The sequence below is a fragment of the Ochotona princeps genome, chromosome 5, assembly GCF_030435755.1.
Source record: "Ochotona princeps isolate mOchPri1 chromosome 5, mOchPri1.hap1, whole genome shotgun sequence".
NCBI classification, from domain to species: domain Eukaryota; kingdom Metazoa; phylum Chordata; class Mammalia; order Lagomorpha; family Ochotonidae; genus Ochotona; species Ochotona princeps.
Genome location: NC_080836.1, coordinates 51,742,837 through 51,764,476, shown reverse-complemented (window position 1 = coordinate 51,764,476; position 21,640 = coordinate 51,742,837). Strand labels below are relative to the sequence as shown.

The 21,640-nt window shown below is 39.9% G+C and overlaps 1 protein-coding gene across 1 annotated transcript in view; it reads left to right on the top strand.

Annotated features, from left to right (window-relative positions):
- SLC25A12 (solute carrier family 25 member 12) overlaps positions 1 to 21,640 on the top strand; it is a 98,843-nt gene that overhangs the window by 6,750 nt on the left and 70,453 nt on the right. The window contains exon 3 of the mRNA XM_004577065.2: positions 15,236 to 15,378. Within this exon, the coding sequence (XP_004577122.2) occupies positions 15,236 to 15,378 (143 nt within the window). The remainder of the gene's footprint in view (positions 1 to 15,235; positions 15,379 to 21,640) is intronic.

The following is a 21,640-nucleotide window of genomic DNA, read 5'->3' as shown; positions in this document are numbered from 1 at the left end:
GAATTGGATAAACCTGGTATTGGACACATAGAAAAGAATCTATAGTTTTATTAGTAATGCTGGTTACAGTTTTTCAAGATTATTTTTTGTTTATAAAGTGTTCACTATAAACTACAAATTCTCAATGGATAAATAAGTTAGATATTAAGGGCAGTCTAGGACTGTAATAAAACTTTATTCTAGTATCAGGTGGAAGGGTTGGGGTTGAAACATAATTGAAAATATAAGGAAATTAGTGTTAAGTGTATGTTGTACTTCCAGTGAATCCAGTTTCAATTTCCTGTGGTTGGCTCTATCTTTATGGTGATCATATAGAGAAGCATGGAGGGAATAGGGATAAGCAGACATAGAGCCTCACATTCCACAGATAAGACAGTTAAAGGCCCATGAATTAAACAGTAGCAACAAGAGATTAACATAGATTGAAAGGGTCATAGTTTTTTGTTTTGTTTTATTGAAGATTTATTTATTTTTATTGGAAAGGCAGGTTTACAGAGAGGAGAGACAGAGAATGATCTTCCATCTACTGGTCTACTCCTCAAGTGGCCACAATGTGCCAGAGTTGAGTCGATCTGAAGGCCGGAGTGAGGAGATTCTTCTAGGCTTCCTAAGTTGGTGCAGAGTGTCAAAGCTTTGGGCCATCCTCATCTGCTTTCCCAGGCCATCAGCAGGGAGCCTGATGGGAAGTACAGCAGCCAGGAGATGAACAACATACATGGGATCTGGCACTTGGGAGTGGAGGATTAGCCAGTTGAGATATTGCATCTGCCCTACTAGGTCATTTTTTTGGAAAAAATTATTATTCTAGAAGGTAACCAGGAATGGCACTTGACAATATGATACAAAGTTGAGAACAGAAAGGTCAGTAAGGGTTAGGTAATGGAGAGAAATCCTAGAGGGCCTCAGTGTGCAAAGGATTAGATATAAATGAGGGTTTGGAGTGTTGAACTTGCAGGAGGGAGGCTCATGTGTCTGGAGCTTTGGTCTTGAGGGCTGATGGGCTAGCAAGAGATAAAGGGGAAGGAACCACACCAGGAAGAGCCCACGTGTAGGTTACAGAGAAGAGTTTAGATTAGTTTGTATAGATCTTATTGATACATAAACTGCCTTCTGTGTCTCTGTGTGGTTCCATGGATGACTGTGTTTGGTAGATCACTGTTTCTCCCAGTTTCTTGTGTCTGTAGGATTCGTGGAACTTCTTAAGCTGGATGAAACTCTTCATCCAACAGATGGCAGATTGCCGCTGAGGCCATCATGGGCTTCATAATAGAGCTTGGGTTTAAGTCTTCACTTGGTCCCCTTTTGCTGTGTGACCTCAGGTTTACATTACTTTTAGAGCCTTTTTCCTCATCTGTCTACACGTAGCACATAGGGGTGTTATAAAGATGACAAGAAATAACATGTAAACCATGGAGGACAATAGATAAAGCTTAGTTTTTATTCCCTGTTTCCTTTCATCTCTTCTTGGTTGACATGCATTTTTTTTCTAAACAAGATCTGGCCCTTTGTCTTCCCCAGACTGGGTCTAATAAAATAACCAAATGTTCATATATATTTATTATTATATACAAAATCAGTTACATCTTTGAAACATGAATCTAAAGATCATCATAAATCCCTTTTCAGAAATATCAGCAAAAAATAATTTCTCTCAAGTCTGTAAGGTTCTGCAAAGAGTTACAGCTTTGTCTAAGTCTGGGAGACCTGAGAGCTGGGAAAGATCCTGACGGTTTTCTTCTGAACCCTTAGTTGGTCAGTCTGGACCAGAACAGGAATAGCAATCCAACCATGAGCTCCGAATACCAACACAGAGCCCTGGAAGATAGCCTTGTGATTCATTACATTTTGTAGCATTTTGTTTTCTTTGTTTTTTAAAGTCACCATGTCTCAGTTCTGTCTTTGTCTCTTAGTTTTGTGGGCATTTCTGAAAGTATCTTCCACTGAATTTGTTGCTGTGGTCAACACTGGCCTTTTAGAAATATAAGAAATGCATTTTGAAGATACGCTAGGCAAGATAGTTTCAGCTTTGAGTGAAAGATACTCAGTAAGCACTTGATTGAACCCTGAATATACTGGCTTTAGTTAAGATTTGGGTCGCGAGCTTAATTGATATCACAAGATATGTCACACGTGCCTTTCAACCCTTCGGATTCCTTTGTTCTGCCTTCATTCAGCTGCACTGGCTTATTTTGAAGCAGGTCTTAGCCATCCTACTGCAGCAGACATACATATTTTAGTGTGTATCTCTGAAAGATATGGATTCCAGAAAACTAACCAAGCCATGGTACTATTACTGCATTTTTAAAAATTTCTTAATATCGTCAGTTTATATTCAGTGTTGCGATTTCCCTGATTGCCTTGTGTTTTTAAAAGCAACCTTATTAAAAACAGAATCCAAGCTATGTTTATAAAGTTTTTGACTAATCTCTTAGATCCTGAATATTTTCTCTCTACCATGCTAAAAGTCATTTTTGTATGTTAAATATCTTTATATTTAATCAAGGCTTACCAACATTAAGGTCTCCTTTCCCCCTGGGAGCTGCACCTTGATTGTCAGAAAGATGTGATTTGCACAGACTGATAAATATATATACTCATTGTAAGTTCCTATGGTTACTTAGACCAAGAAATTGAAGTATGTATTTAAAGAATAATGCAAATTGATTATTTAACTTGATTTATCCTGGGAAGCATTCTAATTCAAGTTATTGGGTTCTTCAGGAATCATTTTTTTTTTATTTTTAAGGACTTTGGCCATTTTAAAGGGGAAAATTATTTTGTAGACTTTATTATAGTAATTTCATTTGGTTTGAGCGGTAAAAGTCTTTCTCTTCTTTACTCTGTTGGGAAATGAACAATCAGTAGCTGAAAGCAGACTTGCTATAATGCACAACAAGTGAAAATACAGGTATTGAAGCCAAAAGAAAAGTAAGCATGTAGCATTTCATGGAATCCGTTAGTTAAAAAGTTAAGATTCTGGAGAATTCTCTGCCAAATCAAACAAATTTTATTTCTGGTGTGCAAAGTATGAGACTCTAAATGCTAATTAAAACTAGAGGTGCAAAATTGCTTTTCCATGATGTTTTATGCAGTTGGTTTAGTAATATCAGAAGATTTTAACATTACTAATTGAAGTCCCTATTAAAATTAATATGGCCATAATAAAGTTGCTAAATTAAAAACCATTCTCATGTGTAACTGTTTTTCTCATCAAAGTGTTGCTATAATACAGTACTCTTTCATTTTAGTAGTGCCACCATACTTAAGTAAGGTAATTCATGTTGTAACTGGGTTTGGATATTGGATCTGTGTGGTTTTTGCTCCCGGTGCAGAGTGCTTGTATAGTGAAAGGGCACGAATTCCTGACTAAATTTGGCTTCCATTGGAATAAAGGGCAGTAGCAGTGAAGTGGGCAGCAAAGGGACCCACTTTTTATACTCACTCTTGCCTTGGTACATATTGTTCTCCTTGTCACAGAGTTCATTTTCTCTATATGGGAATTCACTCTGCGATCCTCTGTAGTAACTGAACTATGTGACTTTGTCATTTGAGTTACTGAAATCTCAAGATGTTAAGGTCCAAAAATGTCAGTTCATCTCAGTTGGAACAAAGTCATGGAGGAATGCTTTGGCTTGACTCATGTTACAGCCACGTGTTTGACAGACAGAGATGAAGCTGCCTAGACCAGTCAGGGCCTGTGTCCTGGGGAGTCCGGCAATACTGGAAGCCAGCTCCAAAGAAACATTAGTTTGGAGAGACAGGAAGAATTAGAACATTAAGTACTTCATGTTAGAACAAAAGCAGAAAACAAAAGGAGGGAGGAAAACTGGGATCTTGGGCATTTCTGTTTAAGAATAACTATTTCAATATACACGTATTCTCATTTCTAAGTTCTGTAATCTTCAGAATCTGTCTTTCCCTCCATAACAGGTTAGTTGTTAAGCTGTAACTCCCCTGTGTTTTGTTTTGTTTTCTGTATATAAGAAGTAGCTCAGAGAAACTGAGTGTTCTACCTGAACATTCTCAGTGGGTTGGTGGCACAGGGCTTGGGAAGCCTAGTTTTCTGGCCTAGTTTCAGCCTCTGTCATGTGTTGTTTCTGAACTGCTTGATGGAGGAACTGGTTCACACTGATCTCTGCACCCCAGTGCGAGGCAGAGTGCCCAGCACAGTTTTACAATGAATACAAAATAACCCAAAAGGGTGGATTTCAGCAGATTTTTTGGCTTACTGGGTACTGTTTCTAGACATACTGCCTCAGTTTTGGTGTGTTTACTTGGAAGAAAATCCTTGGTCTTGGTAACAATGTAGAATTTAACAAGAACAGTATTTTATTCACATCAGAATTTTCCTTTATGGTAGTCTCAGGAATGTCTTTTAGAAATATGACGCATCAAAGTGTTTCTGAACTTAAGCCATTTAAAGAGGTAGTTCATGTCAAGTAAACTATTTGGAATTTTTTAACTCATTCAAATCATTGAATTTTGAGTTTTTTTCTTAGTGGAAATTCAGAGTTGTAAGTTCTATGTAATGTGTAATTTATATAGTTAATTGTGAAGTAGTTAGATATATCTTAAAGGTTGCTTCAGGTTAAATTTGGCAAACTGCAAAGGAGTAGTGTATTACAGTCAAGTGAGGTCTTGACATGTTAATTTGCTGGCTTGATCGCAAGAAGTTTCTAGATGATGTGATCTTGTTTGGCGATAAGCTAGTTCAGTGTAGTCACAGAATATGTCTATGAAATCTGTCTTTTAAAGACAATAATTTTTATTAAATATATGAAGATTCTAATCTTTTTTTTAAACAGGAATTTTTTGTTTTTTAATTTTTTTTTGTTTTTAATATTCATTTATTCATTAATTACATTGCATTACATGACACAATTTCATAGGTACTGGGGTTCCCCCCCTTCACCCCAAACCCTTCCCCCATCATGAATTCCTTCACCTTGATGCATAACCACAGCTCAAGTTCCGTTGAGATTCCCTAATTAAAAGTTTACACCATACAGAGTCCAGCAAGGATTCTAATCTCTTGTAAAATTTATTTCTCAGGTTTCAGAATACCAAGGCATTTTCAAGCATGTGTGAACCATACTCAGTGTAAATTTAAATATTATGGAAATGAAAAGATATGTGTACTTTGACCTTTTCAAGTAGTTGAGTTGAGTTTGGGAAAGGTTTCTGCAAGAAAACAAACCACTTATTTTAGTCCTGGTACTGTCACCTACTCTTTTTCAGTGTCTTTCGTGTGTCCTTGACTTCTTGCCTGAGAGAATTTACAATTGCCTGAGAGACATCTTTGAAATGGCAAATGATTAACTCTAAAGTTATTCAAAGTGTGAACATAAATTTTGATTAATTTCACTTAAAATCATTTTAGTTCATTCTTTGAAATGGAAGGAATAAAATGGAAATGATGTTATGAAGCTACTAGATGATCTTATATATTAAATCTTTAGCATAAAATTTTGAAAGACTTAAATTACTTTTTATCACTTTTAGTGTAGTTACTCAAGTCATTTAGATTAGTAGGAACAAGAGACCTCAATAAGATCACTTAATATTTTCTTCTAGCCTTAAGTGTTACTTAGGCTATGTTTACTTTTTAAGAATAATCTGTTAAAATATTATTACCCCATCAATTAAAAGAAGCATTAAAAGCAATTGAGTTGTTTAAAGTGAGTCATTCTTCATTTAAGAGTATTGTTAAAATACATTTTAATTTATTTGAAAGGCAAAGAGATATCTTTCTTCCCATTTCACTTTCCAGATTCCATCCCACAGTTAAGATTGAGCCAGAGCAAAGCTTGGATTCCAGAATTCAACCTGAATTTGTCACAGGGGTGACAGGGATTCAAGTACTTGAGCTATCTATCACCTGTTGTCTCCCTGGGTACACATTAACAAGAAGCTCAGCTTGAAAGTGGAGTGGGGACTTGAGCCCCTGGCACTTTGCTAGGAAATGCAAACTTTTTTTTTTGAAGACTCATTTATTTTTATTGGAGAGGCAGATTTACAGAGAGAAGGACAGAGAGAAAGATCTTCCATCCACTGGTTCATTCCCCAAATGGCCACAATGACCAGATATGAGCCTATCTGAAGCCAGGAACTTATTCCAGGTCTCCCAGCTGAGTGTAGGGACCCAAGGCTTTGAGCCAACCTCCACCGCTTTCCCAAAAAGCTGGATGGATGGGACGTGGAGCACCGAGACGTGAACCAGTGCCTGTATGGGATCCCAGTGAAGATTTAGCCATTGAGCCATCATGCTGGACCCCTGGGATGTAAACATCTTAAGTACTATTCCAAATGCTCACTCTGCAAACACTATTTTTTAAAAAAGATTTATTTATATATTTGAAAGAAAAGGAGAGAGACAAACTGTTGCATGAGCTTGTTCACTCTTACATGGCTGCAAAGCCAAGGCAGGGCCAGGCTGAAGTCAGGATCAGGAGCTTATTCTGGGTTTCCCAAATGGATGGGGGCGCCAAGTACTTGGCTATCAAATGCTGTTTTTCTCATGCATTAGGGAGCTGGGCTGGAACTGAAACAGCTTGGGCTTGAACTGATGTTCATATTGGATACTGACATCTCAGGAGGCAGCTCTGTCCATTACACTAAAACACCAGCTCCCTAAAATGTATTTTTTTTCTTCTGAAAGAGCATTTTAAAAACTGTTTCAGTGGATTAAGCTGCTGCTTGGGATGTCAGTATTCAATCTCAGAGCTGGTTTGAGTCCCAACCCTGTGGCTTCTGATCCAACTTCTTGCCTGGGAAGCAGCAAAAGATGATCAGGTACTTGGATTCCTGTCACCCATGTGGGAGACCCTGATAAGATTTTTAGCTCCTGGCTTTAGCTTGGCTCGGCCCTGGCTTTTGGTGGCATTTCATAAGTGAACCAGCAAATGTTAACATCTGTCTGTCGCTTATTCTCTGTCATGGGGCCTTTCAAATAAATCAGTCTTTAGAAAAATATTTTTGGCTTAAATATATCTCCCATTTTTGAGGGACTAACTTTTGTCTTAGCATAATGCCTAAAATGTTTTAGCATTTGACTGATAGTGGGCAGCTTTTAGTTTCAGTTCTGCATTCCCTGTTTGGCTGTGTCCTTTCAGGCCACAAGCTTACTGACATTGACAAGTAATTGTCTCTAATTTAATGAGTTACTTAGTTAATTGTCTCTTTACAAGTCAAGCACTGACTCCTGGTGGATGAGAGGACTTAAGTTTCATTCCTCTGAGCTATACACACTATCGTTCAGCCAAAATCAAGTTCAAATGGGCTGGGAGAGCTGGGGAAAACACTGACAAAACACCTCAGGGTAATTTGTTCCCTGGCATCATTTGTAACTCCAGATACTGGCAAAGCCTGTTTCCGTACATGACAACAAAAGCATTTGTTTTCCTTGTTGGCTGCAGCGGCCTTGGTGGTTTGTGCCTCTAAGGCTGCTCCAGTTCCTGATAGATTTAAAAGTCACAAACATTGTGAAATCCAGATGATTCCATATGTACAGATACACTTTTCCTTTTGTGTTCTGAGTATGTAGTGGTTTTTTTTTAATGATCAAATTCAGGTTTTAGAGAATAAACACTTCTGGTGAAAAGAAATGGACAATCACTTGTGAACTTTGTTAGTACTACCTCTGAAATGTTTTCATATTCCTGTTGTTTTGTCTTCCTCTACTTAAGGACAGAAAGGAACACTCAAATGGTTGTGGAAAGTGAGATCTTATTTGTATTTTGCTTTTAGGTTTTTTTGTAAAGGTTTATTTTACTTATTTGAAAGTTGTAGAATGAGAGAGAGATCTCTTTTCTGCTGGTTCACTCCCATAAATGGCTTTATTGACCAAGGCTGAGCCAGACGGAAGCCAGGAACCCGGATCATCCTCTGGCTCTCCCAGCTGGGTGGAAGGGACCCAAGCGCATGAGTCATCCTGTGCTGCTTTCTCAGGCACATTAGCAGGGAACTGAATTGGAAGGGAGGCTGTCTAGACTCAAACTGGCATCAGTATGAGATACCTGCATTGCAGATGGTGGCTATTCCTGCTACGCCACGGCACTGGTCCCAGTTTTTTTCTAGTTTTAAGTAAATGAATTGATGTGCTCACTTTGGCAGCACATATATTAAGTAATTAATTGAGGTCAGGCTCAAGAAATTGTCAGAGGATATGAGCATTTTTGTTTTGTATTACATGTGTGCATGTAGTACTTAATATGTATCTTCAAAAGGTTCATCAAAATGCGTATTATGGCAAGTATGCAGAGATTTCAACTTTTGATACCAAGACAAACATCTCCTTTTAAAAATATTTTACATTTATTTGATAGGCAGAGATGGAATAGAGTGTTCCTATCTGTTTGTTCCCTCCAAGACTGTCTGCAAGGGCTCGGCCAGTAAAGAACTCAGTCCAGGTTGCTCACATAAGTGATATGAGCTCAACTAATTCTTGCTTCCCAGGATCTGCACTGGCAGGAGGTTGGCATCAGGATTTGGAGCTGGGAATCAACCAGGCACTCCATTATGGGACCTGGTATCCTGATGGATGCCTTCATCATTGGGCAGAATGCCTGCCCCAACTTACTTCTGTTTGTTTTTACTTGAGAGGCAGACAGAAAAGGAATGCATGTTCCCATCTGTTGGATCAGTCCACAGTGCTTCAATGGCTCTGGATTGAGGCAGAAGCTGGGAACTCCAGCCAAGTGTCCCACATTGTTGGTAGGCACCCACACAAGCCGTCATCACTCATATGACTCCTCCAGGGTCAGCATTGCCAAACGCAGGCCAGTTTGGAATCCAGGCACTCCGATATGGGATGTGGGCATTTTTTAAAAGATTTACTTATTTTTATTGGAAAGTCAGATATACAGAGAGGAGGAGTGACAGAGAGGAAGATCTATCTGTTGACTCACTTCCCAAGTGGCTGGAATGACCAGAGCAAAGCTGATCTGAAGCCAGGAATACGGAGCCTCTTTTGGGTCTCCCTCTTTTGGGTCCCTGGGCCATGTTCAACTGTTTTCCCAGTCCACTAGCAGGGAGCTCAATGGGAAGCAGAACTGCCAGGATTAGAATTGGTACCCATATGGGATCTCAGAGCATTCAAGGTGAGGACTTGAGCCGCTAGGCTACCATGCTGGGCCCAGGGGATGTGGGCATTTTAATTAGTAGGCCACATATCCACTCCCAGCTTTTGTTTTAATTCCATTGTTCAAAAATGTCTTGATGTGCCCTTATATTGCTAAATAGCTTTTTTTAAGAGGGCTGAATTGGAAAAAAGTAAAATGTGCAGAACAATGTGAATAATGTGTCAGCATGATGTCTGCATAAAAGAAAACGAGGTATATACATCCTGAGAAATGAACCAGCAGGCAGTTTCCAAATAACAAAGTGTACTTACACAAACTAAGATGCCTGCACTGTCACCAGTCAGTAGAATCTCGTGAAACCATTATTGACAATCTATTGACAGAAATGTCATTCACAGGCACTTAATTATGTATGATTTGCTTATTTATGCATAAACATCTCTAGAATAATGAAGGTACTTTATAAAGTTTGTGGAAAAATGGAATTTAAAATGTTTATTTTGGTGTGAACAATTTATATGTGTATTCATCATAATATGCATTTTTTTTCATTTCAAGTTTACTTAAAAAGTGAGGAGGTCGCAGATAGACACAGGGCATGTTTAGGGGTCAGTGAGTTGGGAGGGGTGAGGTGGAGGAGGGATGAAATGGCTCTGCCTTCCATTCTGTGTCCACGGGAAGACAGAGATCGTCCTTCTGACAGTCTTTATATGATCTTATTTCAAACCCAAGATACACATTTTTATGAATTTGAAGATCCTTTTATATGCATGAATTTTAGAAACTTTTTACACCCAGATAAACTACCTTTTAATTCAGTTTCCATGAACTTTTTGAATACTTTTTTCCTTTTTAATTTCATTTTAAAATTTATTTATTTGTTTATTTACATTGATCAGGATGGGAAGGATCAAGGTTTTGGGAAGAGAAGTGGGTGAGATCATTGTTTCCAAATTTTCTTTTTCTTCCTCCTGTATCTGGGGGAAGGGAAGAGACGAGTAGAGAAGCCACATCCAGACTCCCATCCACCTTAGTACCTGGGGATAGGAAATTGTTTGCCTTTAGGGTGGGGAGTTGAGTGTGGAAAAAGGTACCAAAAAGATTTTTCACTATAGATGCTATTGTAACTTTTGAACAGTATGAATTTTGAGTAACAAAAGCTGTTAGCAGTGGGTGACAGTCTTTTCTCATTTTCCACTTTGGTTGCCTTGGATTAGTCCTCAACCTCTTTCACCTGGATCTTGTCAAGCACCACCAGTTGATCTCCCCGCTCCACCCTATTTGTCTCTTTTGATTTCTCCATCTTTTACAGTGCCACCAGATCAGATCAGACTCTCTCTTCCTCTAAAAGTTTTACTGATATCTTAAAACTCACAAAAATACAGTTCAGGCTCTTCAGTGTAGCATTTAAAGTTTCTTCTTCCATCTTCTTCCATCTTCTTCTCTCTCTCTTTTTTAAGATCTACTTATTTTTATTTTAAAGGTAGAATTTGAGGAGATGAGGAGAGGCAGAGATCTCCCATCCACTGGTTCAATTCCCAAGGGGCCACATTGACTGAAGCTGGGCCAGTCCAAAGCCAAGAGCCTGAAGTTTTTTCCGGTCCCTAATGTAGGTGCAGATTCCCAAAGACTTGGACCATCCTTCTCTGCTTTCTAGGCCATTATCAGAGAGCTAGATCAGAAGTGGAGCAGTCAGGAGTCAAACTGGTGCCCATGTGGGATGCCAGTGTTACAGGCAGAGGATTAACATGGTACGTCATGTTGCTAGCTTCCTATCTGGTCTTACACTACTTTATCAGCTTCACCTTCTCTTATACATGTCTGCATATTTCTTCTTCAGTATCATTTCTCTTGTGGGACACTGGAGTGTCAGGACCAACCATTTGAACCAACACTTCTGCCTCCAAGGTTACTTATCAGCATGAAGTTGCAACCAGGAATGGATTAAATTCAGAAACTCTGGTTTGTAGTATTAGTGTTCCAAGTGGTACCTTAACCACTGCCCCAAATGGTGTTTTATTTCTTGATGCTTTTGATAGCAGTAACTGGAAAAAAATGCCCACTATGGGCAGCTACTTAAGCAGTTTCATTGGTAGTCTCTGCTTTTTTTCAGAATAGTACTAAGGAAACATTTTAAATTATTATCTTGCTGATAGGGCAAGTGACTTGGTGTAGTTAGAATCACATTTGTAGGAATTTGACATACTTAACCCAAAAGCAAGCCAGTGCTGCTTTGCACAATTCACCACCTTTCTTCCCAAAAGCATCCACTTGTAAATTTCTTATTGATTGTAGTATAGCTCCCTTCATATTTCTATATTGCTATTTCTAGACATTTTTACCGTGACAATAGTTGAAGACTTAGCTTCTTTATACTATTTTTGTGTGTACTGCCTTTACTACATTTATCACTTTTATTAAATTAATATTTGATATCTTCATTATTATGACTATAATCCTTTTATCATGAGCCAAGTCTTACATTATTATAATATTTTCTATGTACAGCAAAAGTACTTTTTTAAAAAAAATTTATTCATTTTTATTGGAGAGGTGGATTACAGAGAGAAGGAGACAGATCTTTTGTCTGCTGGTTCACTCCCCAAGTGACTACAATAGCTGAAGTTGAGCTGATCTGAAGCCAAGGGCTTGCTCTGGGTCTCCCATATGGGTGCAGGGTCCTAAAGCTTTCGGACATCCTTTACTCCTTTTCTAGTTCACAAGCAGGAGGCTAGATGGGAAGTGGAGCAGCTGGGAGACAAACCAGTGCCCATATGGGATCCTGGCATGTGTGATGCGAGGATTTAGCCACTGAGTCATCACACTGGGTCCTGAAGTACTTTTTCACAGAGCTAAAAGTTATCGAAATTCTCATTTGCTTGTTTGTGTACCTGTAACCCCTATTATCAATTTATTGATTTAATAAATATTTGCTCAGTGCCTGCTTGTGCCAATCAGTGCTCTTGGTGTTTGGAATACCTCAGTAAGGGCCTGACGCAATAGTGTAGTGGTTAAGGTCCTCGCCTTACACACGCTGGAATCCCACATGGGTGCCAGTTCTAATCCTGGCAGCTCCGCTTCCCATCCAGCTCCCTGCTTGTGGCATGGGAAAGCAGTCGAGGACGGCCTAGGCCCTTGGGACCCTGCATCCGCATGGCAGACCTGGAAGAGCTGCTAGCTCCCGTCTTCAGCGCAGTACCGGCTGTTGCGGTCACTTGGGGAGTGAATCATTAGACAGAAGATCTTCCTCTCTGTCTCTCATCCTCTCTGTCTCTCATCCTCTCTGTATATCTGCCTTTCCAATAAAAAATAAATAAAATCTTTTTTTTAAAAAAAGGAAACATCAGTAAGCAAGCTACATAAAGATTCTTCCAATTGTGAAACAAACAATAAACCTAGTATTAAAAAAAACCTAGTATTAAAAAAAAAGCAGCATAAGGGTATTTGGAAATACAGATAAAGGCTGAGTTGTAATACTAAATAATGTCGTAAGGATAAATCTCATTGTATAGGTGTTATTTGAGTAAAGACTTATGCTCCCTTTAATGTTATCATCTGCATAGCCAAATACCCTGGAAAAGCAGACTTTATGTTTTCCTCAGGGGCTTGCTTCTTGGAACCTTCTGTGTGCCCCAGTCAGGATTAGCCTCCTGAGACCCAAAGCATAGTTGTCCTGGGATTTCCTTTGGCTACTTCCTTGGGCTGAATCACTTGTTTTTTGGAGCACATGTATTCTTTTTACTTGGGAAACCCTCTCTTTTCTAAAACAAATTCTTCTATAGCTTTCAGAGAAACAGTGCATGAAGAATGAAAAGTGCTGAACATTGGTGTCTCTAAGTACTTTTAACCTAACCTCATGTTTGATTCAAAGTTTGGCTGAGTATAGACTTTCAGTTGTGCAGTCATTTCTCAGAATTTTCAAGGCCACACTCCATTGACTTCAGGATCGCAAGGTTGCTGTTGAGGAAACATGATGCCCTTGATTTTTGATCCTTTGTATGTGACCTGGTTTCTCTCTCTGAAGACTTGCCGGGTTTTCTTTTCATCCTTATGTTCTGCAATTTTGTGATGATGGGCTAGGCCTTGGTGTGGATTTTCAAAAACTTTGTGGTAACTAGCGTTTAGTGAGCTCTTGTAGCTTTCAGTTGTAATAAAATTGCTTTGTTGGCTGAGGTAACTGATTTGATCTGCTACAGTTATCAAAGAAGGGCTTTTGGTTGTTCATGTTTGATTATGAGTGTGAAGCCTGTAAAATACATTTTTTTGATACACTGGTGTAATGTTTATTTAAAAATTGACATAAATGATGGGATATTTTAAAATTCATTTCTATTTTTTCAGCTATTATAACTTGGATCATATACCTGTGGTGGAAGATCTTGTTTGTGATGACTTTCTCACTCATTTCGCTTTTAGGATTTGGCAGATTATGCCAGGTCCTTTTCCCCAGTACACATTCACTCTTGAGGACAGAAGCCTTGAGGAATCTACAGAGGCTGTTTTCCTATTTCCACGTCCTGGCCATCCTTTTGCTCTTCCTAATCTCTCACCCCTTGCCTTCCTTCCTCTCTTTCTCTCTCTCTCATACTCACACAAAAGACTTCTCTATAATAAAGGCAGAGTTAGAACAATTGAACACACACTTTAAAAGAGGAAGAGAGGGAATGATAAGAGAGGGCTTACGTACATTGGGGTCTCTTGACAGGAGTGATAGGAGAGGTGGCCCCATTTCACCAGTAGCTTAGGAAGATGGAGTCACCTTTGTTCAAAAGCTCCAATGTACATACTATATCCATTATTAAGTCACAGCATGATTTACATAAAAGGTCTATTATAGCCATTTCTGGGTCATCAATCTCAGATAAAAGTGTAGTAATATTAAGGATATAATCAAGATTATTGATAATATTACTACCCATATCTCCCATAGATTCATTTTTATCTATACCCATTTAAGTATGTATTGATGGAGCAGTATAGATGCACATGGGAGTAAATAAACACTTTCAACCAGACTCTTCCTATCAGAGACATAGGAAGAGAGATAAAGAGAGAGATTAGATTGAGGTATCTTGGCTACAATGGCTGGAGCTGTACCAGGCTGGAGCCAGGAGCTTCTTACATGTCTCCTGGGTGACTGGCAGCAGCGAAAATACTTGAGCCATCTTTGGCTACCTTTCCAAGTGCATTAACAGGGAACTGGATTGAAAGTGGAGCAGCTGGAATGTGAACCAGTACCCATATGGGATACTGGTGTCTCAGTTAGCAACTTAGCATGCTGAATTATAGCACTGGCCTTTATCAGTATATTTTTAATTGAGATAGAATTCATATGATGTTATAATTCTTTTTAAAAAGATTTATTTATTTTTATTGGAAAGTTAGATATAAAGAGAGGAGGAGAGACAGGAAGATCTTCTGTCTGATGGTTCACTCCCCAAGTGGCCACACTGGTCAGAGCTGAGCCGATCTGAAGCCAGGAACCTGGAGCCTCTTCCAGATCTCCCATGTGGGTGCAGGGTCCCAAGGCTTTGGACAGTCCTCGACTGCTTTCCCAGGCCACAGGCAGGGAACTGGATGCGAAGCGGGTCCACCAGGATTAGAACCATATGGGATCTTGGTGCATGCAAGGCAAGGACTTTAGCCACTAGGTTATTGTGCGGGGCCCAACATTATAATTTTTTAAAACAATTTACAGTATAAAATGCATGGTTTTTTTTGCACATTCGTGATGTTGTATGACCATCACTGCTATCTAATTCAAGAATATTTTTATCATCAAAGAGAAGATACCCATTAAGAAGTTATCGTCCATAACCCTGTTCTAGCTCCTGGTAACCACAATTCTGATTCTATGATTTGTGTATTTAGGATATTTAATGTAAATAAAATCTTAAAATATATGGCCTTTTGTATTTGGTTTCTCTTATTTAGTATAATGCTTTTAATGTTCATCCAGTTGAAGTATGTGTTACTGTACTATAAGTTCTAGATGTTTAATTTCCTACTATCCAGAGAAAAGTTTTACATTATTATTCTTTGATTTTAGTCTTTTTCTTAATTTAGTTTTAAAATTTTTACCTAATTTCACCAAAAAATATGGTATTGAATAATTTTAATTTCACTATTCTTTTTTTTGTTTGTTTGTTTTTTAGTATGCCAGTACTGAGGTTGATGGAGAACATTATATGACCCCAGAAGACTTTGTACAACGCTATCTTGGACTGTATAATGATCCGAATAGCAATCCAAAGATTGTACAGCTCTTGGCAGGAGTAGCTGATCAAACCAAGGATGGGTAAGAAACTTTATGCATTTTCTGAAAACTTGTGTTCTGGAATATCATCTTAAATAAAAAGCTAAGTATTTACCCATAAATAACTGGATTTTTTGCTTTCACATGAGTAACTCTTTTCGTCAAAGTTTACAAAAGCTTTTTTTTTTTATTGCTGTAATCAAAGGTACTAGAATTTCTTTCTGGAAAAAAATTCCAATGGGAAATACTGTTGTATGTTGAATAGTCTGAACAAAAGAGTCCCAAATAGCTATTTATTGTATTCATTTATTCAGTAAACACCAAATACTTACTGTGTTTCAGGAATTGTTCTTTGTGCTAGGATACATCAATGAAAAAAAACACTCAAAGATAATAAAGAAAATAAGGGGAAGGTATTTGGCCTAGTCATTACAATACCCACAGCCCATATTGCAGTGGCTAGGTTTGATTCCCAGCTCATCTCCTGATTCTAGCTGCCTGTTAATGAGCATCATGGGACACAGTGGTAATGGCTCAAGCTAACTGGGTTCCTGCCACTCATGTGGGAGATCTGGGAAAAGTTCCTAGCCCTTGGCTCTGGGGCCATCGCAGACATTTAGGGAGTAAACCAGCAAATAGGTATGTGCTCTTTGTCTCGTTCTCTCTCTCTCATCCTCTCTCAAATTTTTTTTTCTAAGTTAATTAGTAGCATTTTAGGAAGCTGTGAGTACTAGGAAGAAAAAGCATATATACTTTGCAAAGCCAGCCTGGGCTGATTATTCCTACTGGTGCAATCTACAATTGGAGTGGGTGAGGGTTGTTTGGGCTTAGCCACAGCATCAGATGGCAGAAGCTGGCACTGGGGGCTAATTCTGTCAAGTCAAACCACAGAACCACCTGGAGAGTGCATAAACCGAGATTGAGACAGACCCGGGAGGGAAATAGTGGGTTCCCCCCTCTAGGGTTACCACTCCTGTGGGAGGACATGAAAACTAGGATGGGGGCTGGGGTGGCTAGACAGAGAGGCACTCAACAACATCCGTGAGGGCTGGATAGTTGAGCTGGTTAGATGGAACTAAGCTTTAATACCCATTGACAAGTGCAAGAGCCAAATGGGATGTGGGACAGACTGGACTAGTTTGCTACACATACTGGCAAACCAGGGTAGGGGGCGGGCCTGGTGGGGGTTATTGTGGGTCGCTCCGACTAGGCTGCAGCTCCCACTGGTTTATGTGAGGGCTGAATATGTGCTGGGCAGAACCAGACTGGACTGCAACACCCATTGGTTCCAGTGGAAGTCGGGACTGAAACCAGAACCAACCTAGCGATTGAAACCACCAGCTGATCGTGGAGATGGACTGTGCCGGGCCCTTTGCTTTCTGGAGCATAAAAGAATCTGGTCTGTGAATACCTCAGTTTCTTTGGGGATCTCCCCAATCGAACTGCCGGACTCAGAACTCTAACCAAGAAAAGACAGAAGAAAGAACAAGTCAATCAACCACCTCAGCTGAATGTTGGCAGCGAAATACTGGACAAATGAAGACTATATAACGGACTATGTCAATCAGTGGATTCTTCAACAACGTCACCGAGCTGGTAGTGGCGAAAATGGCAGTGATTCATAACTGATGAACTATTAAGACAATTTGAGCAAGGATCTCAGAGCATGCCCCACATCCGGGACCTGGGGTGGGTGGGAAACTGGGTGGGGCTTCTCCCTCAATATCCCCCTTTACCTCAGATACAAGAAGGAAACAATAGGGAAATAATAGTCTTACCCACCTCCCTATAGTCCCTGAACCTTTTTACCGTAATTAACTATGTAAAGATTGTCAACAATATAATTAAAAAATAAATAAATTAAGAAAAAAAGGAAGTGAAATCACAAGTTGACATTGTAACATTGTGACATTGTGACAGTTGACATTGGGAATGGAATAAACCTTTTTTGCAAACCAAAAAAAAAAAAAGCAAATATTAATTGAAAAACCATTTGCTGGATCCATAGGACCTTAAAAATACAGAAATAAAGAAAATGAGGTTTTTTTTCTTAGCTCAAGCTGGAACTCATAGTCTTGTGATAAGGAACATAACCAAATAACCTCACATGATGGCTCAGTGGCTAAATTCTCACCTTGCAGGCACCTAGATTCCATATGGGCACCAATTCATGTCCTGGCAGCCCCACTTCCCATCCAGATCCCTGCTTGTAGCCTAAGAAAGCAATTGAGGATGACTCAAAACCTTAGGACCTTGTGCCTTCATGGGAGACCCAGAAGAAGCTCCTGTCACTTGCCTTTAGATCGACTCAGCTCTGACAATTGCGGCCACTTGGGGAGTGAACCAGTGGATGGAAGATCTTTTTGTCTCTCCTTCTCTCTGTAAATCTGGCTTCCCAATAAAAAGACTTACATATTTTTTAAAGTTGACCAAACAAAAATAAGGTGCTGTAATAGGCATGTATGAAAAATGCGACAAACTCCCAAGGAAGCACAGCTCACTCTGTGTTGAGTTGTCAAGAGCGCATTATTGGGCCTGGCAGCGTGGCCGAGAGGCTAAAGTCCTCGCCTTGAATGCCCCAGGATCCCATGTGGGTGCCGGTTCTAATCCGGGCAACTCCACTTCCCATCCAGCTCCCTGCCTGTTGCTGGCCCAAAGCCTTGGGACCCTGCACCCACATGGGAGACCGGCTTCAGATTGGCGCAGCACTGGCCGTTGCAGCCATTTGGGGAGTGAATCATCGGACGGAAGATCTTCCTCTCTGTCTCTCCTCCTCTCTGTATATCTGACTTTGTAATAAAATTAATAAATCTTTTTTAAAAAAGCACATTATTGATGATGATAGTTGAGTGACAGGAGTAGTTGGAACTTGCTGAGAATTGGACAGATAAGGAGGACAGTTCCTGAATAGGGAACTGTAGTGGCATCGAGGAATACGAATGTTTTTTATTGAGTGGTGCTGGATGGGAAGGTTGTATTGCAGGTGTTTTAAGTGGCTGTGGTGTTTCTTCTGTGCTGTGAGAAGTGGAGTTCCTTGTGTGTTGGGCTTTGTATCATGTAGGCTGTGACTCTGGCTTGGAGATATTTTTAGCCTGATGGTGTATGGGTGTGTGAAGTCACAGAAATAACAGGTGCATCTTACTACAGTGTCAGTTTACTCAGCTCAAGGAGAAAACACCACCATTATGCTTATTAAAGTCACATTTGGACAGTTTATGGAGCAACTGCAATATTTGTATTAACTATTCAGATAATTTTGGTTTGTTCTGGCGCTTTCAAACTATATTCACATGTCTTGGGCTCAGGTTCTTTTTGCGATCTATAGTGAAAAACCTTGAAAACCAGACAGTAATTAATCTTTATTCTTTTTAATCTAAAATTTATTTTATGCTTTTGAAGGGAAGAGAGAGAGGGGTAGACGAACATAGGGACAAACAGATACATTCCCCAAGTGCTAGCAACAGCCAGGGCTGAGACTAGGCTAAAGCCAGGAACCAGGAGACCAATCCAGGCCCCCCCATGTGGTGGCAGGAACTCCGCTCTTAGAGCTGACACCTGCTGCCTCCCCGGGTGTACATTACAGGAAGCTGGACTCAAGCATGGAGCTCAAAACCAAGCATGATGACATGGGAAATGGAACCCTCAAGTGGCATCTTAACTGCTAGGTAAAATACCCCAGGAGTCTTTCAACTTCCTTCTGCTACCACAGTCATGATCAGGTTAGGAAAACAACATGTGGGAGTGGGGAAAGAGAAACACGCAGTGAGAATCAGTTATGGGCGGCTATTACAATGGTTAAATTAGAATGGTATCTTAAGAGGCCAGGATTAGGACTCTATTAATTTTGATATTTATTACATATTCAATTTATGTTTGAATGATTATTTTATACCTTGAAAATATTTTATATATCATTTGCAAATGGCAGCTATTGGAGAAATTGTGAACATTTTATGTCTGATCTCTAAAGAATGAGGTTGGTTGTACTGGCTTATCAGAGTCTCTCAATGATTAGACAGTAAGGTATTTGAAATTATATTTAATGACAATTTCTTTAAAATTATTAGAGGTAAATAAGCACTTACATCTTAGATATTTTCAGAGTATTTGTTCTTATTTTCATTTGAGACTTCTCAAAAAATCTTTTAAAAATCTGTCAAAAGTCATACTCTAATGTCATTTTTCATGAGCTTTTGGAGTACTGTTTTTTTTTTCAAGATTTATTTATCTATTTGAAAGAGTTATGGAGAGAGGAAGAGACAGATATTCATCTGTTGGTTCACTGCCTAAATTGTTGCAACAGGTAGGCCAGGCCAAAGCCAGAAGTTTTGAGCTTTATCCAGTTCTCCCACATGGATGCAGGGGCCCAAACACTTGAGCCATCTTCTGCTTTCCATCGTGCATGAGCAGGGACTGGCATCAGAAGTCAAGCAGCTGGCTCTCAAACTGGTGCCCCATTTGGGAAGCTCGTGTTGCCCATGTTGGTTTTTATTTTTATTTTGTTTTTATTTTTTTAAAGATTGATTTATTTTATTGGAAAGGCAGATGTACAGAGAGGAGGAGAGACAGAGAGGAAGATCTTCCGTCTGATGATTCACTCCCCAAGTGACCTCAATGGCCTGTGCTGCACCGATCCGAAGCCAGGAGCCAGGAACTTCTTCCAGGTCTCCCACGCAGGTGCAGGGTCTCAATGCTTTGGGCCGTCCTTGACTGCTTTCCCAGGCCATGAATAGGGAACTGGATGGATGGCAAATGGAGCTGCTGGGATTAGAAGCAGCGCCCATATGGCGCATTCAAGGCGAGGACTTTAACCATTGCGCTGTTGCGTTGCCCCCCCCCTTTTTTTTTAAAGACTTACTTATTTTCATTTGAAAGTCAGAATTACAGAGAGAGGGAGTAACAGAATGATATTTCATCTGCTAGTTCACTCCCCAAATGGTTGCCACAGCAAGAGATGGTTTTGTCTGAAAATGGAGCCAGGTACTTCTTTCAGGTCTCCCATGTGGGTTGCTAGGACCCAAGGACTTGAGCCATCCTCTGTTGTTTTGCTAAGCCATCAGCAGGAAGCTAGATTAGAAGTGGAGCAGCTGGTACATGAACTGGCATCAACAGGAGAATTAGCTTGCTGTGACTGTAGTGGCTCCACAGATGGCAGCTTTACCCACTGTGCTATAGTGCTGGCCCCAGACTATGTACTATTTTATTTTTTAAAAAATACTTATTTTTATTGGAAAGGCATATATATACAGAGAGGAGGAGAGACAGGGAGTAAGATCTTCTGTTCAATGGTTCACTCCCCAAGTGGCCGCAATAGCTGGAGCTGAGCCAGTCCAAAGCCAGGAACCAGGAGCTTCTTGTGGGTCTCCCACAGGGGTGCAGGGTCCCAAGGCCTTGGGTTGTCCTTGATTACTTTGCCAGGCCACAGACAAGGAGCTGGATGGGAAGCGGGGCCGCCGGGATTAGAACCGGCACCCATATGGGATCCCGGCACATTCAAGGTGAGGACTTTAACCGCTATGCTATCGCGTCGGGCCCCATGTACTGTTTTAGATACTTTTATCAGTCTAAATAAAAAAAAAAAAGCTGTCTTTTTTTCAGATACTTCTTTTGTGATCATTTCCCTACTTCATCTGAGTGTATCTTCTTTGGAGCTTCCTATAGTACTGGCCTGAACTGTGGTCGTCAAAGTGGGATGTTTTCATGTGGCCAAGTATAGTTAAAGCTTTAATCACCAGATCACTAATGTACTTTGTATATAGTATTATAAATCTAATAATCCTTAATAATGCATACTGTGTTTTTAAAAATAAGTTTTTAAAATACCTAGCTTAAAAAAGTTTTAAAAATACCTAGCTTGGCCTGGCACCGTGACCTAGTGGCTAAAGTCCTTGCCTTGAGCGCGCTGGTATCCCATATGGGTGCTGGTTCTAATCCTGGCAGCCATGCTTCCCATCCAGCTCCAAGCTTGTGGCCTGGGAGGGTGGTAGAGGATGGCCCAAGGCCTTGGAACCCTGCACCCGCCTGGGAGACCCAGAGAAAGCTCCTGGCTCCTGGCTTTGGATCAGCTCAGCTCTGGCTATTGTGGTCACTTGGGGAGTGAACCATCAGACGGAAGATCTTTCTCACTGTCTCTCCTCCTCTCTGTATATCTGACTTTGCAATAAATAAATAAATAAATAAATCTTTTAAAAAAACCAAAAAACAAAGTAAGCTAGGTTTTTCTTTTAAGAGTTATTTATTTTCATTGCAAAGTCAGATATAAAGAGAGGAGGATAGGCAGAAAAGAAGATCCTCCACCTAATGA